The sequence below is a fragment of the Aotus nancymaae genome, unplaced genomic scaffold (genome assembly GCF_030222135.1).
Source record: "Aotus nancymaae isolate 86718 unplaced genomic scaffold, 86718_ANA_hifiasm-v0.15.2.pri h1tg000079l, whole genome shotgun sequence".
In the NCBI taxonomy this organism is placed as follows: Eukaryota; Metazoa; Chordata; class Mammalia; order Primates; family Aotidae; genus Aotus; species Aotus nancymaae.
The window spans coordinates 26695948-26719575 of NW_026988494.1; the positions used below are offsets into that span (position 1 = coordinate 26695948).

Sequence of the window (23628 nt, forward strand, 5' to 3'; positions counted from 1 at the left end):
GGTCAGGCTGGTCTCGAACTCCCAACCTCAGATGATCCACCTGCCTTGGCCTCCCAAAGTGCTGGGATTATAGGCATGAGCCACTGCGGCTGGCCAGGTTTTTCTGATGTGTTGAAAGACTGCCTTTTCCTGGTGCCAGCTGAAACCAATTTTAGCGACGCAGTTTAACAACCCCTGACCATCACCTGATGGTTGCCTGACATTCCTAGTTGTGGTGGTGGGGGGTGTGGGCCCTCTACTGCCCTGCTCATGTCTGACTAGCTACCTACTGTAACACTTGGACTATAGTTAAATGTCAGTAAATGCTAGCTGAGATACAGGTACTTATAGCTAGTAAGCGGAAGAAGCACAAAAGAGTCATTCAAATCAATTTTGTAATTCCTAATGGGGCTCATACATGGAGGTTTTATTAATATGTTAATATAATAATATATCTGGTTGTTTGGTATTTTATGTATTGGTAAGTACAAAGCAAGTCTGAGACATACATGTGCATGTATGCATGATGTATGTACATATATTGGCATGTAAATGTAATACTTTTTTAACTTTTAAATTTTAAAATAGAGACTCATGGAAAATTACAAAAATAATACAGAGATTCTGTGTATTCTTTACCTGTTCCCTCCTCCCCAATCTTAGTATGTTCTATAGCTGTAATGCAGTATTAATATCAGGAAATTAACATTGGTTCAGTCTACAGGCCTTATTTTTCACCAGTTTTTACTTGTACTCATGTATATATGTGTAGTTTTATGTGTGAGTGTGTTTATGTGTACAGTCTGTAGTTTTTATTACATGTATAGATTCTTTTATGATTATAGTCAAGATACTGTTTTGTCACCTCTGAGGAAGACTCTTGTGCTTCCTCTTGCCCTCTTCCCCTTTCCTAATGCCAGGCAACCACTAATCTGCTCTCTATCTCTATAATTTTGTCATTTTGGGAATGTTATATACATGTGTCTTAGTCCATTTTGTGCTGCTATCACAGAATACCATAAACCAGGTAATTTATAAAGAACAGAAATTTATTTCTTCACAGTTATGAAGGCTAGGAAGTCCAAGATCAAGGTGCTGGCCTCTGACGAAGTCTTTGCCGTTTCAACCCATGGCAGAAGGTGGAAGGGCAAGAATGTAAGAGAGAGCAATATAACAAACTCAGTCCTGTGATAACAGCATTAATCCATTCATAAGGGCAAAGACTTTGTGGCCTAATCACCTCTAAAAAAATCCCACCTCTAACTACTGTTAGGGTGATTATGTTTCAAACATGCTTTTTGGGGGACACATCCAAACCATAGCGACGTGAAATCATATGGTATATTATCTTTTGAGATTGGTTTTTTTATTTCTTTCTTCCAAAAATAGGTGCCTTCCCCCCACCCAACACACACACCTCCTTGCTTTATTGCACTTGTAGGATTCCAGTACTGTGTTGAGTAAGGGTGATGAGAGCTGGTGTCCTTGCCTTGTTTACAGTCCTAGGGTAAGCATCCAGTGTTTCACCATTATGTATGAAGTTAACCATATGGTTTTTTTGTAGCTACTCTTTATCAAGTTGAAAAAGTTACCCTCTATTTCTAGTTTGCTGAACACTTTTAAACTTATGAAGGCCTTTTCTACATTATTTGGTATGATCATATGATTTTTCTTTATTAGCCTGTTTTTTGGTAGATTACATTGACTTTTGAATATTGAACCAGCTTGAATTTCTAGAATAAACCCTACTAGGTTGTGGTATGTAATTCTTTTAATATATTTCTTATGTTGATTTGCCACAATTTGTTAAGGATTTTTACATTTATTTTCATGAGGGATATTGTCTGTAGTTTTTCTTCTTTTGTGCTATCTTTTTCTGGTTTTAATATTAAGTAATCCTTACATCAGAGAATTAGTTGGGATGTGTTTCCTCTGTTTTCTGGAAGAGATTCTTGTAATACCAATTGGTGTAATTCTTTAAAGTTTGGTTAGAATTCATCAATGACGCTGTCTGACCTGGACATTTCTTTTTTGTGAGGTTTTTAACTACAAATTCAATTTCTTTAATAGTTCTGGGACTGTTGAAGTTATCAATATCAAATTGGGTGAGTTTGGTCGTTTGTGGCTTTTGCGGAATTAGGCCATTTCATCTAAGTTATGTAGTTTATGTGCATAGAGTTATTTGTGCAAAAACTGTGTTTTTAATGTCTTTGGAACCTCTGGTGGCATCCTCTTTCATTCTTGATATTGGTAACTTGTGTTTTTCCTTTTTTAAAATCAGCTTTTCTAAAGACTTAGCAATTTTATTTTTAAAGAAAGCTCTTGGTTTGAATGATTTTTCTCTATTGCTTTTCTGTTTTCAATTTCATTGACTTCTTCTTTTTATTATTTTGCTTGCTTTTGGTTTATTTTGCTCTTCTTGGCTATTAGGAATAATGCTGCTTTCTTGTAAACATTCATGTACAAATTTTTGCTTGAACATCACATATTTTCTTCCATTCTGTGGGTTGTCCATTCACTCTCCTGATAGTGTCCTTCAATACATAGAAGCTTTTATTTTTGATGAAGTCCAGTCTACCTATTTTTATCTTTTGAGCTTGTGCTTTTGGTGTCATATCTAAGAAACCATTGCTAAATCCAAGATCTTGGAGATTTGCCCCTATGTTTTCTTCTATGAGTTTTATAGATTATGCTTTTATACTTAGACCTTCGATAAATTTAGAGTTGATTTTTGTATATAATGTAAGAGTCTAACGTTATGCTTTTGCATGTGGATTTTTCTCTTGTTCCAGTATCTTTTGTTGAAGAGACTTTTTTCCTATTGAACAGTCTTGGCATCTTTTTTGAAAATGAATTGGCCATACATGTGATGGTTTAATTCTAGATTCCTAATTCTATCCCGTTAAGCTATATGTCTATCCTTACCTAGTACACACTTTTGATTCCTATAATAGCTTTGTGATAAGTTTTGAAATTGGAAAATATGAGTACTCCAATTGGTTCTTTTTCAAGATTGTTTTGGCTATTCAGAGTCTCTTTTAATTCCATATAAATTTTAGGACCAGCTTTTCCATTTCTGCAATAACAAAAGGCCATTGGGATTTTCGAAGGGATTACACTGAATCTGTAGGTCTCTTTTGGCAGTACTGCCATCTGAACGACATTGTCCAAACCATGAACACAGGATGTCTTTCTGTTTATTTAGGTCTTCAGTTTCCACCAACAGTATTTTATAGTTTTCTGTCTTACATGACATTGGATAAATATATTCCTAAGTATTTATTCTTTTTGATGCTCTTAGAAATGGAATAACTTTTTATAATTTTCTGTTGGTGTTTTTTAAAATTTTCATTTATCTGCTTGGGTTTATATCTACAATCTTACTATTTGATTTTAATTTTTTCAAACTATTTTGCATTCTTTTTTCTCTCTTATCTTGCCTTCTTCTTTTTATTATTTGTTTCCCTCTCTGTTACTTTGTTAGTTAGTTGTGCGTTCTTCTATTGTTTACCCTAAAAATTATGATATGCACCTTTGACTTATAATAGTCTAATAGAAATAATTACTTCAACCATTCCCCCATTAGTGCTCTTCTGACCCTCCACCTTTTCCACTTTATTATTATGCATGTTAATTTTACATGTATTTTGTATGTATTTTAAGATGATGTTATTTTTGTTGGCACAAAGAGTATTCATTTATATTTTCCCACAGTCATCCCTTTTGTTGCTCTTAATTCATTTTGAATTTTCATGTTAGAGCATTTCCCTTTTGTCTAAAGAATTTTCAAGCGTTTCTTTTAGTGCAGTTTGCTGATGACTAACTTTTCTGTTTTTGTCTATCTAAAAGTGTATTTGCCTTCATTTGTAAATAATATTTTTACTGCCTAGAGAATTATAGATTTGCATTTATTTTCCCTCAGCTTTTTAAATAAGCCATCCCATTGTTATCTGGTCTTCTGAAGTCAACTCTGAAAGTTACTGTCGCTTCCTTGAAGGTAATGTCTCTTTTCCACTGACTGCCCTTAACATATTTTTCTTTGGTTTTTCAGTCATTTAAATAATATATGCCTAGCTGAGGTTTTCTTGTATTTATCCTTCTTGCGTTTGCAGAACTTCTCAAATCTGTAGGTTGTGTTGAATTAGTTTTGAAAAATCCTTACCCATCATCCTTTTATGTATTGCCTCAGCCTCATTCTTACTGAGCTCTCCTTTTGAGATTGCATTTACATGTGTTAGATCTTTTTTGTGTGTTTTACATGTCTCTTGCGCTCTTTTCTGTATTTTGCAATCTGTGACCCTCTTTCTGTTTGCATATTTTCTATTATCTTGTTTTCTGTTTTGCCTGTCCTATCTTTTGATATCGCTAATAAGTCCTTAATTTCAGTAATTATATATTTCAATTATAGAATTTTAATTTGATTCTTATAATAAATTCTGATTTTCTGATGAATTTTTTATCTTTCATTTTACTGAAGATGTTAGTCATCATTACATACAGTCTTGTGTGTTAACTCCAATAGCTGGATCACCACTTGGAATGCCCAGTAATTTTTACTAAGTGCTAGACATTATAAAATATTAGTGAGGTTCCAGGTACATTATATTAGTGTAGAAAAGATTAATCCTCTTTTCTGCTTAGTAGATAAATGGGAAAAGATCAGTTTATTTTTATTTATTTATTTATTTAGAGACAAGATCTCACTCTGTCTCCCAGGCTGAATACTTGGTGATCATAGCTCACTGCAGCCTCAGTCATAGCTTACTGCAGCCTTGAACTACTGGGCTCAAGTGATCCTCCTGCCTCTGCCTCCCAAGTAGCTGAGACTACAGGCATATGCCACCATGCCTGGCTTTTTTTTTTTTTTTTTTAAAGTAGAGACAGTTTTGCTGTTTTGCCCAGGCTGGTCTCAAATTCCTGAGCTCAGGTGATCCTCCTGTCTTGGCCTCCCAAAATGCTCAGATTATAGCCATGAGCCACTGTGTCTGGCCACTAGATCACTTTAATTCAGTCAGGAACTGAACTGAGTAGACGCTACATAGCAGTGTTGATAAGTCCCTCCCTCTGATTTGTCTCTGCTATTAGGGTGTTAGTCTTTCAGTACTTCTCAGATGAAAGTCTGTTATGTTGAGTTGCTCTGCAGGGGTTGAACTGTAATTCATGTCTCTTCAGACTGATAAGACTGCCAAAATCTCTACTCTGTTCTTGAGAGGCTTTCTGCTTAGCTTCTTAGCATCCTTCCCTGTGTAGCTTTAGAATTTTCAAATACACAGAGAGAAAATTGGCCCCATGTTAGGCTCAATCCTTCCCACTTCTCACTTAGATCTTGTTTCTTTCCTTTCCAATTTTGTCTCTATAGCCTCACAAGACCACCTACAACTCTGCTGGTTTCTCAGGTTCTCCAGCACAGCCTAGGCAAAGCTTGATTCCTAGCCTCTTGTCTTATGCCCAGTTCAACAAATGCCTCCATGGAAAAGTGGCTGTATGTATCAGGCTACTTGTTTGTGCTTTCCTGCTATTTGAATTCTTATTTCCTCCAAAGTTCCTAGCAGCTCTCCAATGGCTTTAAATAGATTACTTAAAACTTTTTTTCTCTTTAAGTTTTCTTGATGGAGACATTGGTCTTATACAGAGTACTCTATCTTTCTTAGAAATGAAAGTCACATATAGTTTATTGTTATATATCAGATATTGTATTCTTTTTGTAGTTGTTTGATACCAGTTTCTTTAAGTGACTCTTGATCTTCTAATTGCATTATGTATAGAAGGCTTCTGGAAAATAATATACATCAATGTAGAAACAAATTGGTTGATTCATCCACATTAGAAAGGCCTGGTGGTGAGAATATCTCTAACCAGTTCAAAATCAGCAATGACTCAAACTATTATATAAATAAATGGGGAAAATATTCCATAGTCAAAAGCCCAGATGCACATCCTTTGGGATATTTTATCTATTCCTGTGGTTGTAATGATTATTTTACTGTGGTTTTATGTTTGGGGCTACTATATTTTTTTCCTTAATATTAGCTCACAGCATTAGCTTTGTTTTATCATATGATTTCACACTATAAAGAACTCTGTTTAAAATGTTTTGTAAAATATAAAAAAGGCATGGTGGCTTACGCTTGTAATCCCAGCACTTTGGACAGCTGAGGTGTACAGGAGTTTGGGACCACCAGCTTGGACAACATGGCGAGACCCTGTCTTTAAAAAAAGATACAAAAATTAGCCAGTTGTGGTGGTGCATGCCTGTGAGCTACTCAAGAGGCTGAGGTGGGAAAACTGCTTGAGCCTAGGAGGCAGAGATCATGTCCCTGCACTCCAGCCTGGGCGATACAGCAAGAAAGACCCTGTCTAAAAAAATAATAATAATAATAAAAAAAACTTTGAAACCGAAATAAGAGACCTTCTCCCACCTTCAATGCCTAAATGACTACTATGTTATTACTTACCTTTCCCTCCTTTTCCCTTTTTTTCTCCTATTATTTATTGTCCTCTCTCTCCTGTTGACAAAAGTTAACTGAAGAAGATTTAGCAATTGAAATACTTAAAAGAGTCCAGGTATGGTGGCTCATGCCTATAATCCCAGCACTTTGGGAGGCCAAGGCCGGTGGATCACTTGAGGTCAGGAATTCAAGAGCAGCCTGGCCAACATAGTGAAACCCTGTCGCTACTGAAAATACAAAAAATTATCCGGCCGTGGTGGTGCATGCCTGTAATCCCAGCTGCTCAGGAGGCTGAGGCAGGAGAATTGCTTGAACATGGGAGATAGAGGTTGCAGTGAGCCAAGATCACACCACTGCACTCCAGCCTGGGCGACAGAGCGAGGCGCCATCTCAAAAAAAAAGAAAAAGAAAAGGAATACTTGGCCGGGCGCGGTGGCTTACGCCTGTAATCCCAGCACTTTGGGAGGCCGAGGCGGGTGGATCACGAGGTCAAGAGATCGAGACCATCCTGGTCAACATGGTGAAACCCCGTCTCTACTAAAAATACAAAAAATTAGCTGGGCATGGTGGCGCGTGCCTGTAATCCCAGCTACTCAGGAGGCTGAGGCAGGAGAATTGCCCGAACCCAGGAGGCGGAGGTTGCGGTGAGCCGAGATCGCGCCATTGCACTCCAGCCTGGGTAACAAGAGCGAAACTCTGTCTCAAAAAAAAAAAAAAGGAATGCTTAAAAGAAGAAAACTAAAATTTCTTATAATCCTATCACCAGTAGTATCACACTTTTGAACACTTGGTGCATGTCTTTTGTGGATTTATTCTTTGTAAAATGGATATTGTCAGTGGTTCTCAACCCTGCTTCTTCATTAATATCACCTATAATACCTAAAATATACATATAGATTCTTGGATAGACCTCACATTTAACTAAATTAGAATCTTCACGGGTAGGGCTGGGACGTTTTATTGAAAAAACCAAAAACTCCCCTTCAGAAAATTTAATAACATTCAGAATTTCCTTTTAATGAAAGAGAATGTTGCAGTATTATTCAAAGCTTTAACTTGTTTACAGCTTTTTAACTAATTATTCAATTTTAACTTTTCCCAGCCATTCCACCCTATGGTGAATCTGGATTGTTCTCGGGATTTCCGGCCTTTTCTTTGTGCTCTCTATGCTCCTATTTGTATGGAATATGGACGTGTCACACTTCCCTGTCGTAGGCTGTGTCAACGGGCTTACAGTGAGTGCTCGAAGCTCATGGAGATGTTTGGTGTTCCTTGGCCTGAAGATATGGAATGCAGTAGGTGCGAAAATCATAGATTTTTACGCATCATTTCTTATGTTGCAATATCTTTAAAATTACTTGTCTTCTTTTCCATCTGTTTTGAAAAAAACTATTTTTGAAGTGTACATATTAGTCATTAATTTTGAACAGCAGTTTTATGGCCTCAGAATTGTTTATTTGCTTATACATTTGGAAGCACTAAATGAAAAAGAAAACATTTCTGTGAAGAAGTTTTTTAAAGACTTAAGAATTACGTAATCAAGACAGTTGATTTTTCCTCCTTTAAAACCTTTTTTCTGATTATGAAAATAGTGCTATTTGTGAAAAATTATACAGAGAAGAAAATCATTTATTACTTCATCATTGCAGGGGCTTAAATACCTTTATGATTTAGATGGAGACTTGTAGGATGGTTCTCTCATTTCTTTTTTTTCTGTCATTTATTAACATACCAAATCCAGAAAATGTCAAATACTCTTCAAATTACATCCATTATATAGACTATAAGCATGTCTTAAAGTTTTGAGGATTTATTTGACATTCTTAAAGTTTCATATGAGTGAGCATTATTGTTAGTAATATTACCACAGAAGGGTCTGAAAAAAAGAAAAAAAAGTAATATTTTGCCTATTTGTATTCTGAACCATTTCAAGGATAAAGAATAAGGTGAATACTTATGTATCTATTATTATCTAGCTTTGCCCAATTTTAAGTTTGTAATATTGGCTTCAGATTTTTTTTTAAGGAACAATACAGGTACAGTTGAAGGTTTTTCCTTGTTATACATCTTGAGCTCATTATCTTTCCTCCCCAGGAGTGAGATCATCTTTATGTTGAATTTGTTTTAAAATCATTCCCATGTTTGCTTTTATACTCTTAACTATATATATGCATATCCATAAACAACATAACATTTTTATGTGTATCTGTGTTTGTATTTGTAGGTTTGGTACATTCCTTTTAATTGCCATATAGTAGCCAATTGTATTAAGTTATTTAGCCTTCTCCTACTGATGGTCATTTAGGTTGTTTCTAGGTTTTTATTATTATAAGCAACATTCTCTTCTCCTTCATATTTAAAATTAATTTTGTTTGTTATCCAGCAATAGCCCTTGGAGGTAAGTAAAGCGACTGTTACTTGACAGATGGAGAGACTTAGAGACTTGAGAAATAATAAATCATGTACAGTAAGTCCTCACTTAACGTTGTTGATAGGTTCTTGGAAAATGTGACTTTAAGCAAAGTGACATTTAATGAAACCAATTTGTTTTCTTTTCTCTTTTCTTTCTTTTTTTTTTTTTTGAGATGGAATTTCACTCTGTCACCCAGGCTGGAGTGCCATGGCATGATCTTGGCTGGCTGCAATCTTCATCTCCCAGGTTCAAGCGATTCTCCTGCCTTAGCCTCATGGATACCAGTTTGTTTTCTTATAAACATTGTAACAAAATGACATTGAAAAAGCAGTGTTATTTAAGGACCTGCTATATGTTGTCTTGCTTGAAGTCACTGTTCACAAGAACCTATCTATGATATTAAATGAGGACTACTGTTGTAGCTTCTTGTAGTCAATTCATTAATGTTCTGCTTTCTCATATTTGCCTATTTCTCACCTATTTGGCCTGCCCTTTTATTTAGCCCCATCTAACCATTCATCTCTTCTCTCTCCAGACACCTGGAAGTGTTTCTAGTCTCTCTTTTAGAAGTCTGTAAATTGGTGTAAAACAATAATGAATTGCCTGGGCAGGAACTCTGTTTTATGTTTCTTGTATTTAACACCTATTGTTTAGATGTCTTTTTGTTTTAATAGCTTATATATCAACATAGAAATCTCATAATCTTTATTTTAAAAAGTTTTTTTGATAGGATTAAACCTATTTTATGTCCTCATTATACCCTGAGATTGCCTAACTTTGAAATCTTAAATTCTGACAAAGGGAACTTTCATAGCAACCTTTTCTTTTTCCATAGCTCTCAGATTTTTGTGCTTACTATACTGGTTGCCTTGGTTATTTGTGCTGCTATAACAAAAGACCACAGACTAGATAAGTTATAAATAATAGAAATTTATTTCTCACAGTTTGGGGGCTGGAGAGTCTAATATCAAGGCACAGGCAGATTGTGTTTCTAGTGAGGGCTGCTCTCTGCTTCCAACATGGCACCTTGTTGCTACATCCTCCATTGGGTAGGAGCACTGTATCCTCATGTGGCAGAGAGCAAGAGGGGCAAGCTCACTCTGCAGCCTCTTTTATAAGGATATTAATCCCTTAATCATCCCAAAGACCCCACTTCACTTTTCTTTTTTGGAGATAAAGTCTCACTGTATTGTGAGACTGTAGTGCAGGGGCACAATCATAGCTCACTACAGCCTCAAACTCCTGGGCTCAGTCAGTCCACCTGCCTGAGCCTCCCAAGTAGCTGGGATTACATGTACGTGCCACCATGTCTAACTAATTTAGAAAAAAAAATTTTTGTAGAGATGGGGTCTTGCTTCGTTGCCCAGGTAGGTTGCGAACTCCTGGCCTTAAAGCAGTCCTCCCGCCTTGGCCTCCTAAAGTGCTGGGATTACAAGCTGAGCCACTGCGCTTGGCCAGGCTCCACCTCTAAATACCACTGCAGTGAGGATTGTTTCATGAATATTCATGTCCTCCAAAGTTCATGTATTGGAAACTTAATTCTCAGTGCACCAGGATTGAGAGGTGAGACCTTTAAGAGATCATGAGGACTCTGCCCTCATGAATGGATTAATGCCATAATCTCAGGAGTATTAGTTATTGTGGGAGTGGGTTCCTGATAAAAGGATGAGTTTGACCCCTTCCTCCCTGGCCCCCCATGCTCTTTTGCCCTTTTGTCATGGGATCATGTACCAAGGAGGCCCTTCCCAGATGTATGCCCCTTGACTTTGGACTTTCCAGCCTCTAGAGCTGTGAGAAATAAATCTTGGGTTTTTATAAATTACCAGTCTCAGGTATTCTGTCATAGCAGCACAAAATGGACTAACAAAGCACCTGTTCTAAAAATTCATGGATACCCCCAGAATTTTTATCTTTTTATCCTAAATAAGGCCTTCCTGATCTCATTTATTTCTTTCTTTAGCTTAAATGTTGTGATCTGTCACTTGAAATAACATGTTTGATAGCAGTTTCAACTCATTCTTCCTACTATACTTATTTAGACCTCCAATAGACTGATTAATTTCTTACAAATTAATTATGCTATTTATTTAATGATTCTGAAATCACAGCAGTTGTATATTTGCAACCACTTGTCTTGGTCAGAAAAATTTCTGTTCATTTTCCTCAGCACTTGTGCCAAATCTGTATCACTCACTTTTTTTTTTTTTTTTTTTTTTTTTTTTGAGACGGAGTTTCGCTCGTTACCCAGGCTGGAGTGCAATGGCGCGATCTCGGCTCACCGCAACCTCCGCCTCCTGGGTTCAGGCAATTCTCCTGCCTCAGCCTCCTGAGTAGCTGGGATTACAGGCACGTGCCACCGTGCCCAGCTAATTTTTTGTATTAGTAGAGACGGGGTTTCACTATGTTGACCAGGATGGTCTCGATCTCTTGACCTCGTGATCCACCCGCCTCGGCCTCCCAAAGTGCTGGGATTACAGGCTTGAGCCACCGCGCCCGGCCTGTATCACTCACTTTAAACTTGTATCTCACCACAGAAGGGTCTGAAAAAAAAAGAAAAAAAAGTAATATAATATTTTACCTATTTGTATTCTGAACCATTTCAAGGATAAAGAATAAGGTGAATACTTACGTATCTATTATTATCTAGCTTTGCCCAATTTTAAGTTTGTAATATTGGCTTCAGATTTTTTTTTTAAGAAACAATACAGGTACAGTTGAAGGTTTTTCCTTGTTATCCATCTTGAGCTCATTATCTTTCCTTCAACCTCAGCCTGTCCTCCATTCCTGAAAGTGATTCAGTCCATTATGTGATCTGTTATTTCTCAGATCGATCCTTCTCAGTTTCCTTTTTGGATCCTCCTTTTCTTTCTGCCCTTGAATAATGGTGCTTCCCAGAGTTCAGTTCCAGTTCTCTGATTCTACAGCTTTCCCTGGATAATCTCATCTCACTGATTTTAACTTTTATTTATATACTGAAGGCTCCTAAATCTAAATCTGTAGCCTCTCCCTTCGAAGCTCAAAACCTGCATATATCCAGCAGTTGTTAAAAATATTTTAACCTATATCCAATAGCCATTGGAAATCCTGGCCTCAGTTTGTCTCAGCCACCTCAATTTTCACATATGTAAAATTGATTTTATTTCCTTGCTCACTTTTTTATTCCCTAGAAGTTATCTTCTGTTCCTTCTTCATTGATCTTAACTGCCACATCCAAGTTATGCATTTTATTGCTTTTAGCTAACTAATTTCTTATCTGTCTCATTCTCACTGCCTTATTTGACTTTCATTTTGGCACAGCTGGTATCCCTGCCCCCATTTTTGCCTAGCTCAAGTTTGTCTTTTACACTGCTTCTGGTTATCTTTCTGATTACGTGGTTTAGGGTTATATGAATATATTCACTCAATATTCATTAGTTCCGCAATTGTCAATTGAATGTCTTTGGTGTGCTATTCTAGATGCTGAAGTTGAGCAGTGAGCAAAACAGAGTTCCTTTTCTTATGGAGTGAAAACTCTAGTGGCGGTAGTAAATAAATGGACAAAGTCAGATGAAAATGAATGCTAATAAGAACAAATGCAGCAGGCGATAGGGATACAATATAGGAGAGCAAAGCAGTTCTGTTTTCTGTAGAGTCCTTGAAGAAGGCCTTTTTGATATGGAGGCTTTGCACCAGGGACTTGAATGAAGTGAGAAAACAAATGATGATACCTGGGGGCAGTCTAGGCAGAGGAAACAGAGCATCAAGTACAGAGACTCTGGAATGGAAGCATGCTTCATAAATTCACAGAACAACAGGAGACCAAAGTGGTTGGAGCCAAGTGAGGGAGGCAGAATGAAAGGAAATAAGATGAGAAAAGTACTGGGGCTGAGGGTCTGTGTAGCTCTGGTAGGGAATATGAATTTGACTCTGAGATGAGAAGCCGTTAGAGAGTTTTAAGCAGAAGAGGAGGCATGATCACGAACACAGGAGCAACATGTCTTTAAAGGATTACTTTGACTGTTGTGTGGAAGTGGAGAGCAGTTGGAGGCATCTCTAGAAGTCCAGCGAAGAAATATTGATGGCTCAGACTGGGCACCAGTAGGGGAGGAAATGAGAAGAGGTTGGTTTCTTGATACATCACAAAGTAGAATCACAGGAAATGCTGGTAGATTGTGATGTGTATGTGAAAGATAAGGCTCGCCAAGGATAACCCCAAGGTTTTTGGCCTGAGCAACTAGAGGTATAGAATAACCACTTATGGAAATGGGGAAACCAGAGGAGTGGAAGTCAAGAATTTTTTTTCAGAAGGTTTGAAGATTGAGGGGCCTATTTGATATCTAAGTGTATATATTGAGTTGGCAGTTAGATATGCAAGTATATCTATAGATAAATTACTATTGTATAACATGGGATATATGTAGTGTTTGCATGGCTTTAAATTGTATATTAATACACACACACACACATATTTCTGCAACATGCTTACCTCTCTAGTCTCTTCTCTTGCCACAAGTCGTAAACACTTTATGTTCCAGCAATACCAAACACACCCTATTTGAACATCTATGCCTATGCTTGTATTTGCTTATTAGAATGCCAGTTGGCATACTGCTAATACTGATTTAAAATCCTGTATTGGGGACTTATTCTGTGAAGTCTTTCATCATTCCTTCCCCTTATGTAATTAATCTTTGTCTTTATCATTATCATTTTTGTACCTTATATAGATTTTAATTGCTAGCAGAGTGTCACACTACTATATTTTGTGTATGCTGTGTTTATAAGTATGTGTCTCCTTCTGGATTTAAGGATAGAGATCCTGTATTTTTATCTTTTTAGCTTCTGGCATACTCAGGGTTCCAATAAATACTTGAATGTAATACATTCTGTCATTTGGCTTTATAATTCTCTGTGAAGAAAATGGTTTGTATTAGAAAATTAAAAAGATTTGAAGATATTAATCAGCTACAGCATAAGGTTATGTATGTGTCTGGTAAACAATGCACTCTATGCTCCTAGTTTCTAAGAAACTGTTTGATGCATATAGAACAGTAAACAGCTAGTTACTGGACTCTAAAGTCTTAGAAACAGATATTGGCAAAAAAAATTGAAGATGAAGACAGTGGTCTCCTTAGTTGCATAAATGTCTGCAACACAACCTTGTTTTCTTTGTCTGGAGTCTATCATACTTTCTCAAGTCATACAACTAGCATTTTTTGCTCAACTGTCGAAAATCTAGTTGTATGGACCACAAAGAAGATATCACCATTTACTTTATTTCTACATCATGTTACATTTGCTCTCCAGGAATAAATAAGGTTGTCGATCCTCTGACAGGCAAACGAGTGAGAGAAACACAATAAAGTCTGCTTCGTGGCACTGTTGTCAAGGCAGTGGGACAAAGAGAAAGGGAGCTCAGCATGTTCAGGGGTTAGCTGGGGAGCCTTACATTCTGTGCCACCTGCATTGCTTATGATGTTTCCTTAAAAAAAAAGTATTGAGTGGCCACAATGAGCACTCAGGCTGAAGAGAAGTGACCTGCATCTTAGGTAGAAATTGATAGTCTGTGGGTGATAAACCAGCAAGCAAATAGAGAGCTAGCAAGTTTGAACAGAGTTGCATTTTTTAAAAGCTCTTGAGAAGAAGACTATATTCATTTTCATCTACTTTCTATTGGCATGATCATAGAATATTTAGAGTAGATAAATATTTGTATGTATGTGTTTGTGTGTGTTTATGGGGAGTAAACAGCAAAATAAGAAGAAAACTTCATTCATTCCAGCGGAGAAAAAAGGAGAAAACCTGACCACAGACTGTGGACAGACTTTTACTCTTGTCGCCTAGGTCAGAGTGCAATGGCATGATCTTGGCTCACTGTAACCTCTGCCTCCCAGGTTCAAGCGATTTTCTTGCCTCAGCCTCCCAAATAGCTGGATTACAGGCACCTGCCACCGCACCCAGCTAGATTATTGCAAATTTTATAAAAGCTATGAAAGTATCAACACATTGTGAGGGTCCCTCTCATGGCCTTGGAAGGGGGCTGTGCAAGTGAAGGCCCTGGAGTTTAACTCAGTGACTTTCTAGTAAATCCTACTGTGCTTGAGATAAAGCTGGGGCTGAGGAAATGAACGGCTTAACAGAGAGAATTTGGGATGAGAAAAAGCTATACACCTTCCTCTCTCCTCTCTCTTTGGGAAGGCCTGTCCCCAAATACCAGATGAAGTTTTGCTGTTCTTACCCAGGCTGGAGTGCAGTGGCACGATCTTGACCCACAGCAACCTCCGCCTCCCAGGTTCACGTGATTCTCCTGCCTCAGACTCCCTAGTAGCTGGAATTACAGTTCTGTTATCTGCTGAATTCAATGCCGTAAACACAAAAGTGCTCCATGAATATACTCTGGTGATGACAGACTTGGATATAAAAGCAAAATGGTACTTAAAATTGCTCAAAAGCCAGGAGAAATTGACAGAGTAGTAGAACCAAATCTTGACAAGAAGCAGGACATGGAACACGATGAAATCTGATATGTAGCATGTTCTACTTGGCTAAAGAAAACACAATGCTCATAATTTAGCTGTACTTTGATTATGAGGATAAATTGTGCAATAAAATATATGGTTATGGAAACTTCAAACGTGACAAATAGATGATAAATGATATAAAAGTAGATTATTGTACTTAGCTTCAATTTTAATGCCTGTAAAATGAATGAAACAATGTTTATATGCAGAAAGTCATATTATCATAAATATATTTGCTAAAAGAGGAAGCATAAATTGTGGTTAAATTGAGTAATTTCTGATGGTATGCTTGAATGTTTCTTTGTGATTAAATGTGAACAATTTCTCCTTTAAAAAAAAAAAGGTTGTCAGTGCCAAATTTGGAAATCCAAATTGTTAGATCATGGTAGATTTCCCTGTAAATAAAAGTAGTTCTCATCTTGTTTTGTTTTTCAGGTTCCCAGATTGTGACGAGCCATATCCTCGACTTGTAGATCTGAATTTAGCTGGAGAACCAACTGAAGGAACCCCAGTGGCAGTGCAGAGAGACTATGGTTTTTGGTGTCCCCGAGAGTTAAAAATTGATCCTGATCTGGGTTATTCTTTTCTGCACGTGCGTGATTGTTCACCTCCTTGTCCAAATATGTACTTTAGGAGAGAAGAACTGTCATTTGCTCGGTATTTCATAGGATTGATTTCAATCATTTGCCTCTCTGCCACGTTGTTTACTTTTTTAACCTTTTTGATTGATGTCACAAGATTCCGTTACCCTGAAAGGCCTATTATATTTTATGCAGTCTGCTACATGATGGTATCATTAATTTTCTTCATTGGATTTTTGCTAGAGGATCGAGTAGCCTGCAATGCATCCATCCCTGCACAATATAAGGCTTCCACAGTGACACAAGGATCTCATAATAAAGCCTGTACCATGCTTTTTATGGTACTCTATTTTTTTACTATGGCTGGCAGTGTATGGTGGGTAATTCTTACCATCACATGGTTTTTAGCAGCTGTGCCAAAGTGGGGTAGTGAAGCTATTGAGAAGAAAGCATTGCTGTTTCACGCCAGTGCATGGGGCATCCCCGGAACTCTAACTATCATCCTTTTAGCGATGAATAAAATTGAAGGTGACAATATCAGTGGCGTGTGTTTTGTTGGCCTCTACGATGTTGATGCATTGAGATATTTTGTTCTTGCTCCCCTCTGCCTGTATGTGGTAGTTGGGGTTTCTCTACTCTTAGCTGGCATTATATCCCTAAATAGAGTTCGAATTGAGATTCCATTAGAAAAGGAGAACCAAGATAAATTAGTGAAATTTATGATCCGGATTGGTGTTTTCAGCATTCTTTATCTCGTACCACTCTTGGTTGTAATTGGATGCTACTTTTATGAACAAGCTTACCGTGGCATCTGGGAAACAACGTGGATACAAGAACGCTGCAGAGAATATCACATTCCATGTCCGTATCAGGTAAGGGAAACCTTGTTACAAATTTCAGAATGTGTGATAATGAAACAAACATACTACTATAATGAGTTAATATCAGCTGTTTTTTTGAAACCTCATGAACCTTCAGCTTGTACGTTGACATTTTAAGGGGAAGATAACAAATATGTTATAGTAAATATGTAATACATATATTTGATAGACATCTTCATTTTAAAAGATGACTTACAAATCTACACTATGAGCTTTTAAGCAGTTTACTTCCATTGTTGATTTTTTTGTTTTTTTCAGAAGTCTACAGGTTTGTGGGGGAGAAGCACTTTACCAGCATTTATTAAAACATGCTGTCTTTTATGGGAATTTTATTGATAGAAGTTAATTGTTTTATTAACAGCAGTTTTGCAAAAATAACAAGATGCAATTATAAAAACTCTTAATGGTCTTGATTTTTCTTCTTTGCATACTGAATATTTTGTGATTTCTTTTTGAGTTTAAAGAGTTCAGAGTCTCTGGTAGTCTTAGAATTATGGAATTTCAAAACTGGAAAGAACTTTAGAGATCGTTTATTCAGATTCTCTCTATAATTTAGAGTTCTTAAACATCTAGTATTTTATTTGAAGCTTTGCAGTGTTAAGTTACTTGTTCATGAGTAGTAAATGAACAGCTGGGATTTAGTCTTAGATAAATGTAGTCAAGGAAAATAGATCAGAGGAGTTAATGCTAAGTATTTCTCTCTCCCATCTTTAGTACTTCTAGACCCTGTGTTCCTACTATTACCCTATCTTCTTATATATATTTATTATTACTGTTTAGAGACAGGGTCTTACTAGAATGCAGTGCTGCAATCATAGGTCACTGTAACTTCAAACTCCAGGAGCTCAAGCAATCCTCCTGCCTCAGCCTCCCAATTAGCTAGGACTACAGTATGCACCACCATGCCCAGATAATTTTTTATTTTTTATTTTTAAGAGATGGAGTTTCACTATGTTGCCCAGGTTTGTCTCAAACTGCTGGCCTCAAGTGATCTCCCTCATGGACCTCTCCGAATGCTTGTATTATAGGCGTGAGTCACCATGCTAGCCTCTCTTCTGTCTTTTAAAACAATTTTTCTTAAAAGAGTACTCTAATATCGTGTCACCTGTTCATTTTCCAGATTTCCTATTACAAAAGTGCACAAGCTATGTTTCCATCTCCTCCAACTTTATGTTACTCTAATATTTTTAAATACCTTTATTGAAGTACTTACATATTACAGAGAACTTTTGTTTACTAGTCTATTTACCCTACTACTAGACAGTGAACTTTTTTGTTTTTTGAAGACATTCTGTAGATTAGTAGATGATAGTAATGAGAATGTGGGTATATAGATTGAGAAAAAGGGACATTTTTAAGACATGGTAACAGAAATGTACATTTAAGAAATGTAATGGTTACTGCTACAAGGAGTATGGGGTTAGCACATAATAAATGCTGATACATTTTTGATCACTGAGAATGCCAATTTCCCTTTTATTTTGGTATAAATTATCCTATACAAATGATATTTTATCATTGTGTAATATTTGCTACTGATTTTTAAAAAATAAACCAATTTGTAACTTAGAGACTAGAAAAAAATAATAATTGAAATTCCATTCAATTTCTTGCCAGAATTGCTTACTAAAAGCTCTAATATGAGTTTTCAGACCTAAAGGTAAATAGTCAAATTTTGTCTCTGAGAGAGAGATGTTGAATTATATTTTAGGCTTCCCCATGTCAGTTTTCTAGGACTTCAAATTATTATTTTAGGGCTCTTGAAGAAATAATGTTTAACAACGAAGTAATGGTCTTAAAAAATATCAAACCTCAGACATATAAATTAGTAGAGTAGTTGGGATGCTGCTTTTTTCAAAACGTTCCTAGAATTCTTTTAGCATCTTTAGAACCAGTTTGAGCTATGCTGAAATATATATATGTGGGGTGGGGAGGAGGGGATTAATAGTGTTTTTAAAGAAATATTTCCAACATGCAGAAATGAATAGCAAATAATAATAATTTAGTTATTAAACTGTAAACTGGAGTAGAAGTCCTGGCTTCTTTTCTTACTATCATTAGTTACTTAGCTTTATAACCTTGGATGAATTTCACCTCTCACTGCTTCAGTTCCTCATAGCATGAGGATAGTAACAGAATCTGCCTCCTAGGGTTGTTTTTAGGGTTATGCATGTAAGTACTTAGAAGCGTGGCTGCTTCCTGAATGCTCCCAATATCTTCTGATCTCGAAAGCTAAGCAGGGTCAGGCCTGGTTAGTACTTGGATGGGAGAAGTGTGGCTATTGCATAATAAGTGCTCAAATGTTGGCTCTATACTTACTTGCTGTTGCCTATTTATTATTGTTGTTCCTACCATTATTTACATATATACACATGTATAAATATGTTTTTTTTAAAAGCCATCCGGTACTAAGCTTTATAAAATGCAATATTTGCTTCAGACTTTTTAAAGTCATATTATAGATTTAGTTGGAACTTCAGTGTACCCTTCCCTAATCCTGTTCCTCTTACTCACTCCCCAGGGATAGCCATCATGGTGAATTTGGAGTTGTTCATTCCCATGAAAGCCTATACAATTGTCAATACATAGGTAGTTGTAAAAAATGTTTGTTTTACCCAGTATATAAATTATATCACACTATACATATGTCTTTGACTAAATTTTTTAACTCAATATTTTGTTTTTGAAATGCATTTATGTTAATATTACAACTCCATTTTTTTAATGTTTCCTTTTACTAATATAAAGGAAGTTTATAATATGTTTCAAATATATGGAGATGTAGAAAATAGATATCCATGTACTCACAACGCAACTACCTATATCTGTCTGTTTACCCATGTATCTAGTATAAAAATACAGTTGATACCTCGTCTGTTCCTTTCCATATTCCCATTCCTCTTCCATTTCCCTCCCTAGAGAAACCCTTCTCATAATTATGCTGTTTTTCATTCTCCTGAATATTTTTATACTGTTGTTGAGTGTTTATGTATCCATAAAATTTGCTGTTAGGCGAGTTTTTAAAATGCATGTGAGATCATTCTGTAGCTCATTTTTTAACTCAGTTTTGTGTTTTTGAGAATATACATGTTGATACGTGTACTGATAATTTGTTTTAACTGCAGTGGAGTATGCTATTGTGTATTCACTCATCTACTGATGAATTATATAGTTGTTTCTAATTTTTTGTTATAAGCCATTTTTCAGTGATTATTCTTGTAACATCGTTATTCCTCACATATAAACAAGAGTTTCTATTGGAATTTTTGCATTGTAGGCCATAAGCATCTTCAACTCAAGTGGTTATTTTAATTTGTGGTGTGAGTATTTTAAGTGGTGTGAGTATTCACACCAAGAGTGTGAATTTCCTCTTTGTCCCCATTTTGGCACTGTCAGGCTTTTAAATTTTTGCCAACCTTTGAAATAATATCTCAGTTCTGTAGTAGTTTACCTTTCCCTTATTATTAGTAAGGTTGAATGTGTTTTGGTATGTTTATTGGCCTTTTGGGGTTTCTCTGTGATTTACCTATTTGTTATCTTTGTCCATTGCTCTGTTAGGTTATTTGCTTTTTACTGTTTAAATATTCTTGGTATTAATTCTTCGTTAGTCATTTGCATTACAGATATTCTGCTTTGTGTTTTGTCTTTTCAGTTTATTTGTGTTTTCTTTGTATTTTGTGTTTTAAGATAATCCTTCCCTGTCGCTAAAGTCATTAAAATAGCCTGCTGTATTTTTTTCTATCAGTTTCTACAATTTGCTTTTTTGATTCATATCTCTAATTCCATAAAATTCATTTTTGTGAATGCTCTAAGGAACATAGTTTTATTTTTCCATGTGGACATGTGTTTTCTCCATCTTTTTTTTTTTTATTGCATTTTAGGTTTTGGGGTACATGTGAAGAACATGCAAGATTGTTGCATAGGTGCAGCTTTCTCCATCTTTTACCAAATATTTCATCTCTCTCCATTGTAGTGCAACCTCAGTCATGCTCAAGTTTCATTTTTAGACTCATTTGTCATGTGTCAACTCCACATCTTCCCTACCTTCTTCTTCTTCTTCAAAACTATTTTAGCTATCCTTGGTGCTTTGCTCTTCTGTATGAATTTTAGAATCAGTGTCCATGAAAAACACTGATTTTGTCAGGATTTTGATTGAAATTGTTTTTGATTCATAAATAAATCTGGGGAACATTGCCATTTTTGCAATAGTGAGTTTTAATATATTCTTATTTATTTAAGTTTTACTCATTAAGTTGGTTATTTGTAGTGTACAGGCATGCCATTTTAAAAAGTTATTTATTTATTGTGACAAAATCTTGCTGTGTTGCCTAGGTTGGAGTGCAGTGGCACAGTCATAGCTGTCTGTAACCATGAACTCCCAGGCTCAAGTGATCCTCCTGCCTCATCCTCCCAAGTGGGTGGGGCCACAAGCATGTGCTACCATGCTTGGCTAACTTGTTTCATGTTTTGTAGAGATGGGGTCTCCCTGTGTTGACCAGGTTGGTCTCAAGTGATCCTTCCACCTTGGCTTTCTAAAGACTGGGATTATAGGTGTGAGATTCTGTGCCTGGCCTGATTGATTTTGTGTATCAGTTTTATCTCAGACATCCTTGATGAATTCTTATTAGTTCTGTTTGTGTATAGATTTTCTTAGATATTCTTTCTAGAAATCCTGTTGTTTGCAAACAGGGACAAATTTGTCTCACTTGCTTTCCAGTTATTATATTTCAGATAAGAGCTGTCTACTCTTGGAAAGTATTTGTGCATCATCCTGTGAAACTCTGTCCTCATATCTTTGAAGTAAAAGGAAAGAAGTTGGTTAAGAAAGTAGGTTTTTGTAAGTTACTATTTAATCTCTTTAATACTAATGGTTGTATTCAGGTCTTTTATTCTTGAGGCATTTTTTGGTCATTTATATTTTTCTGGAACATTATTTCATCCACTTTTTCAAATACATTGGCATAAATTTGTTAATTTTTAAAATGTTTTTACAATTTTAGTTTTTGCTCCTAATATATATGTTCTTTTTTTCCCATGATTAGTCTTGTTAAAGGGTTATTCCTTTTTCTCTTTTTTTGGTAGACGCAGGGTCTTGTTATGCTTCCCAGGCAGGTTCCAAACTCCTGGCCTCAGGGATTGTCCCTCCTTGGCCTCCCAAAGCACTGGGATAACAGGCCTAAGCCACTGCACCCATCAAAGATTATCTTTTTAGTTCAGTTATTTCTGGTCTTATTTCATTCTTGCTGCTTTTTTTAGAATTACTTTGTTTTTCTAGATTGTTGAATTGAAAGCTTAACTCATTTATTGTCAATATTTTCTAATTTAAAAAATACATTTAATAGTTACTTTAAATTTAATTTAAAAGAACGTTATTAACTAGATTGGTTGTTCACACTCATTCTATCTCCTGAACTTAGCTTTAAGCAACTTTACGATTTTTTTTTTTTTTTTGAGAACCTTTATTTATTGAAATTTGGGAATCTTTGGCCTTTTGTTCTTCACAGAAAGGTCCCTTCACAAAGTTGATGGAAAAGGATTTTTTTTTACCCTAACATCTCATGAGTTAATAACACTTGGATACATTTTAAAAATTCCCGCCGGGCGCAGTGGCTCAAGCCTGTAATCCCAGCACTTTGGGAGGCCGAGGCGGGTGGATCACGAGGTCAAGAGATCGAGACCATCCTGGTCAACATGGTGAAACCCTGTCTCTACTAAAAATACAAAAAATTAGCTGGGCATGGTGGTGCGTGCCTGTAATCCCAGCTACTCAGGAAGCTGAGGCAGAATTGCCTGAACCCAGGAGGCGGAGGTTGCGGTGAGCCGAGATCGCGCCATTGCATTCCAGCCTGGGTAACAAGAGCGAAACTCCATCTCAAAAAAAAAAAAAAAAAAAAAAATACCCTCCAATGTGTATTTTTTCCCCAGGGTTTCCTTTCTCTTTAGCATAATAATTCAGAGGCTGTTCTGGAAGATAGTGCTGGTGTGGCTAAAGTTTAATTCTATATGTGAGTCCCATGAATTCCTTTGTGATTCTTACGCTTTCCAGTCTTGCTGGAGTACATAGATGTTGAATTAAACCTGGCCTGTTCAAAAAAGATAAAGTACTATGAACTCTTACTTGTATAGACTTCATTGTGGGTAAAATCTGTGATTAATGATATCCACAACAGCCTTTTCAAATAGATAACATGTTTTCATTCCTGTCATGCAGAAGCATTTAAAGTGGAAAGAAATAATGTGGCTTACACAGTTACATTGGCTTAAGGGTCAACAAACTATAGCCGATCTGAACTGTAGCTTACAAAGTATAGGACCAGCCACCTGTGTTTTTAATTGTAGTTAATAGACACACACATACATACACATATGCATTATGTATACGTTCTCATTTTAACCATTTTTAAGTGTACAGTTCTGTGACATTAAGTAAATTCACATTGTGCAACCATCACCATTATCTATTTCCAGTAACTTTCTCATCTTTTCAAACTGAGACGACTTAGCAACATGGCAAGATACCATTTCTACAGAAAATATAAAAATTAGCCAGGCATGTTGGCATATGCCTGTAATCCTAGCTACTTGGGAGGCTGAGGCAGGAGAATAGTTTGAGCCCAAGAGGTCAAGGTTTCAGAGAGCTGTGATTGCACCACTGCACTCCAGCCTGGGTGACAGAGCAAGACCCTATCTCAATTAAAATCATTCAATCAATCATTGAGACTCTGCACGCATTAAACAATAACTCCCCATTCTTCTCCACATTCCCTGGCAACTACCATTCTACTTTTTCTCTATGAATTTAATTCTAGGTATCTCATATAAATG

At 36.4% G+C, this 23628-nt stretch overlaps 1 protein-coding gene across 3 annotated transcripts in view; it reads left to right on the forward strand.

Moving 5' to 3' along the window:
- The window catches only part of FZD3 (frizzled class receptor 3), a 74457-nt gene that overhangs the window by 18777 nt on the left and 32052 nt on the right, over positions 1-23628 (forward strand). For 2 of the 3 annotated variants that reach the window (XM_064368753.1, XM_012435336.3), the window contains 2 exons: positions 7531-7727; positions 15777-16794. In XM_064368753.1, coding sequence (XP_064224823.1) covers positions 7531-7727; positions 15777-16794 — 1215 coding nt within the window. Of the gene's footprint in view, positions 1-1035; positions 1135-7530; positions 7728-15776; positions 16795-23628 lie in introns of those variants that run through there. The other variant, XM_012435337.2, reaches the window with a different exon arrangement.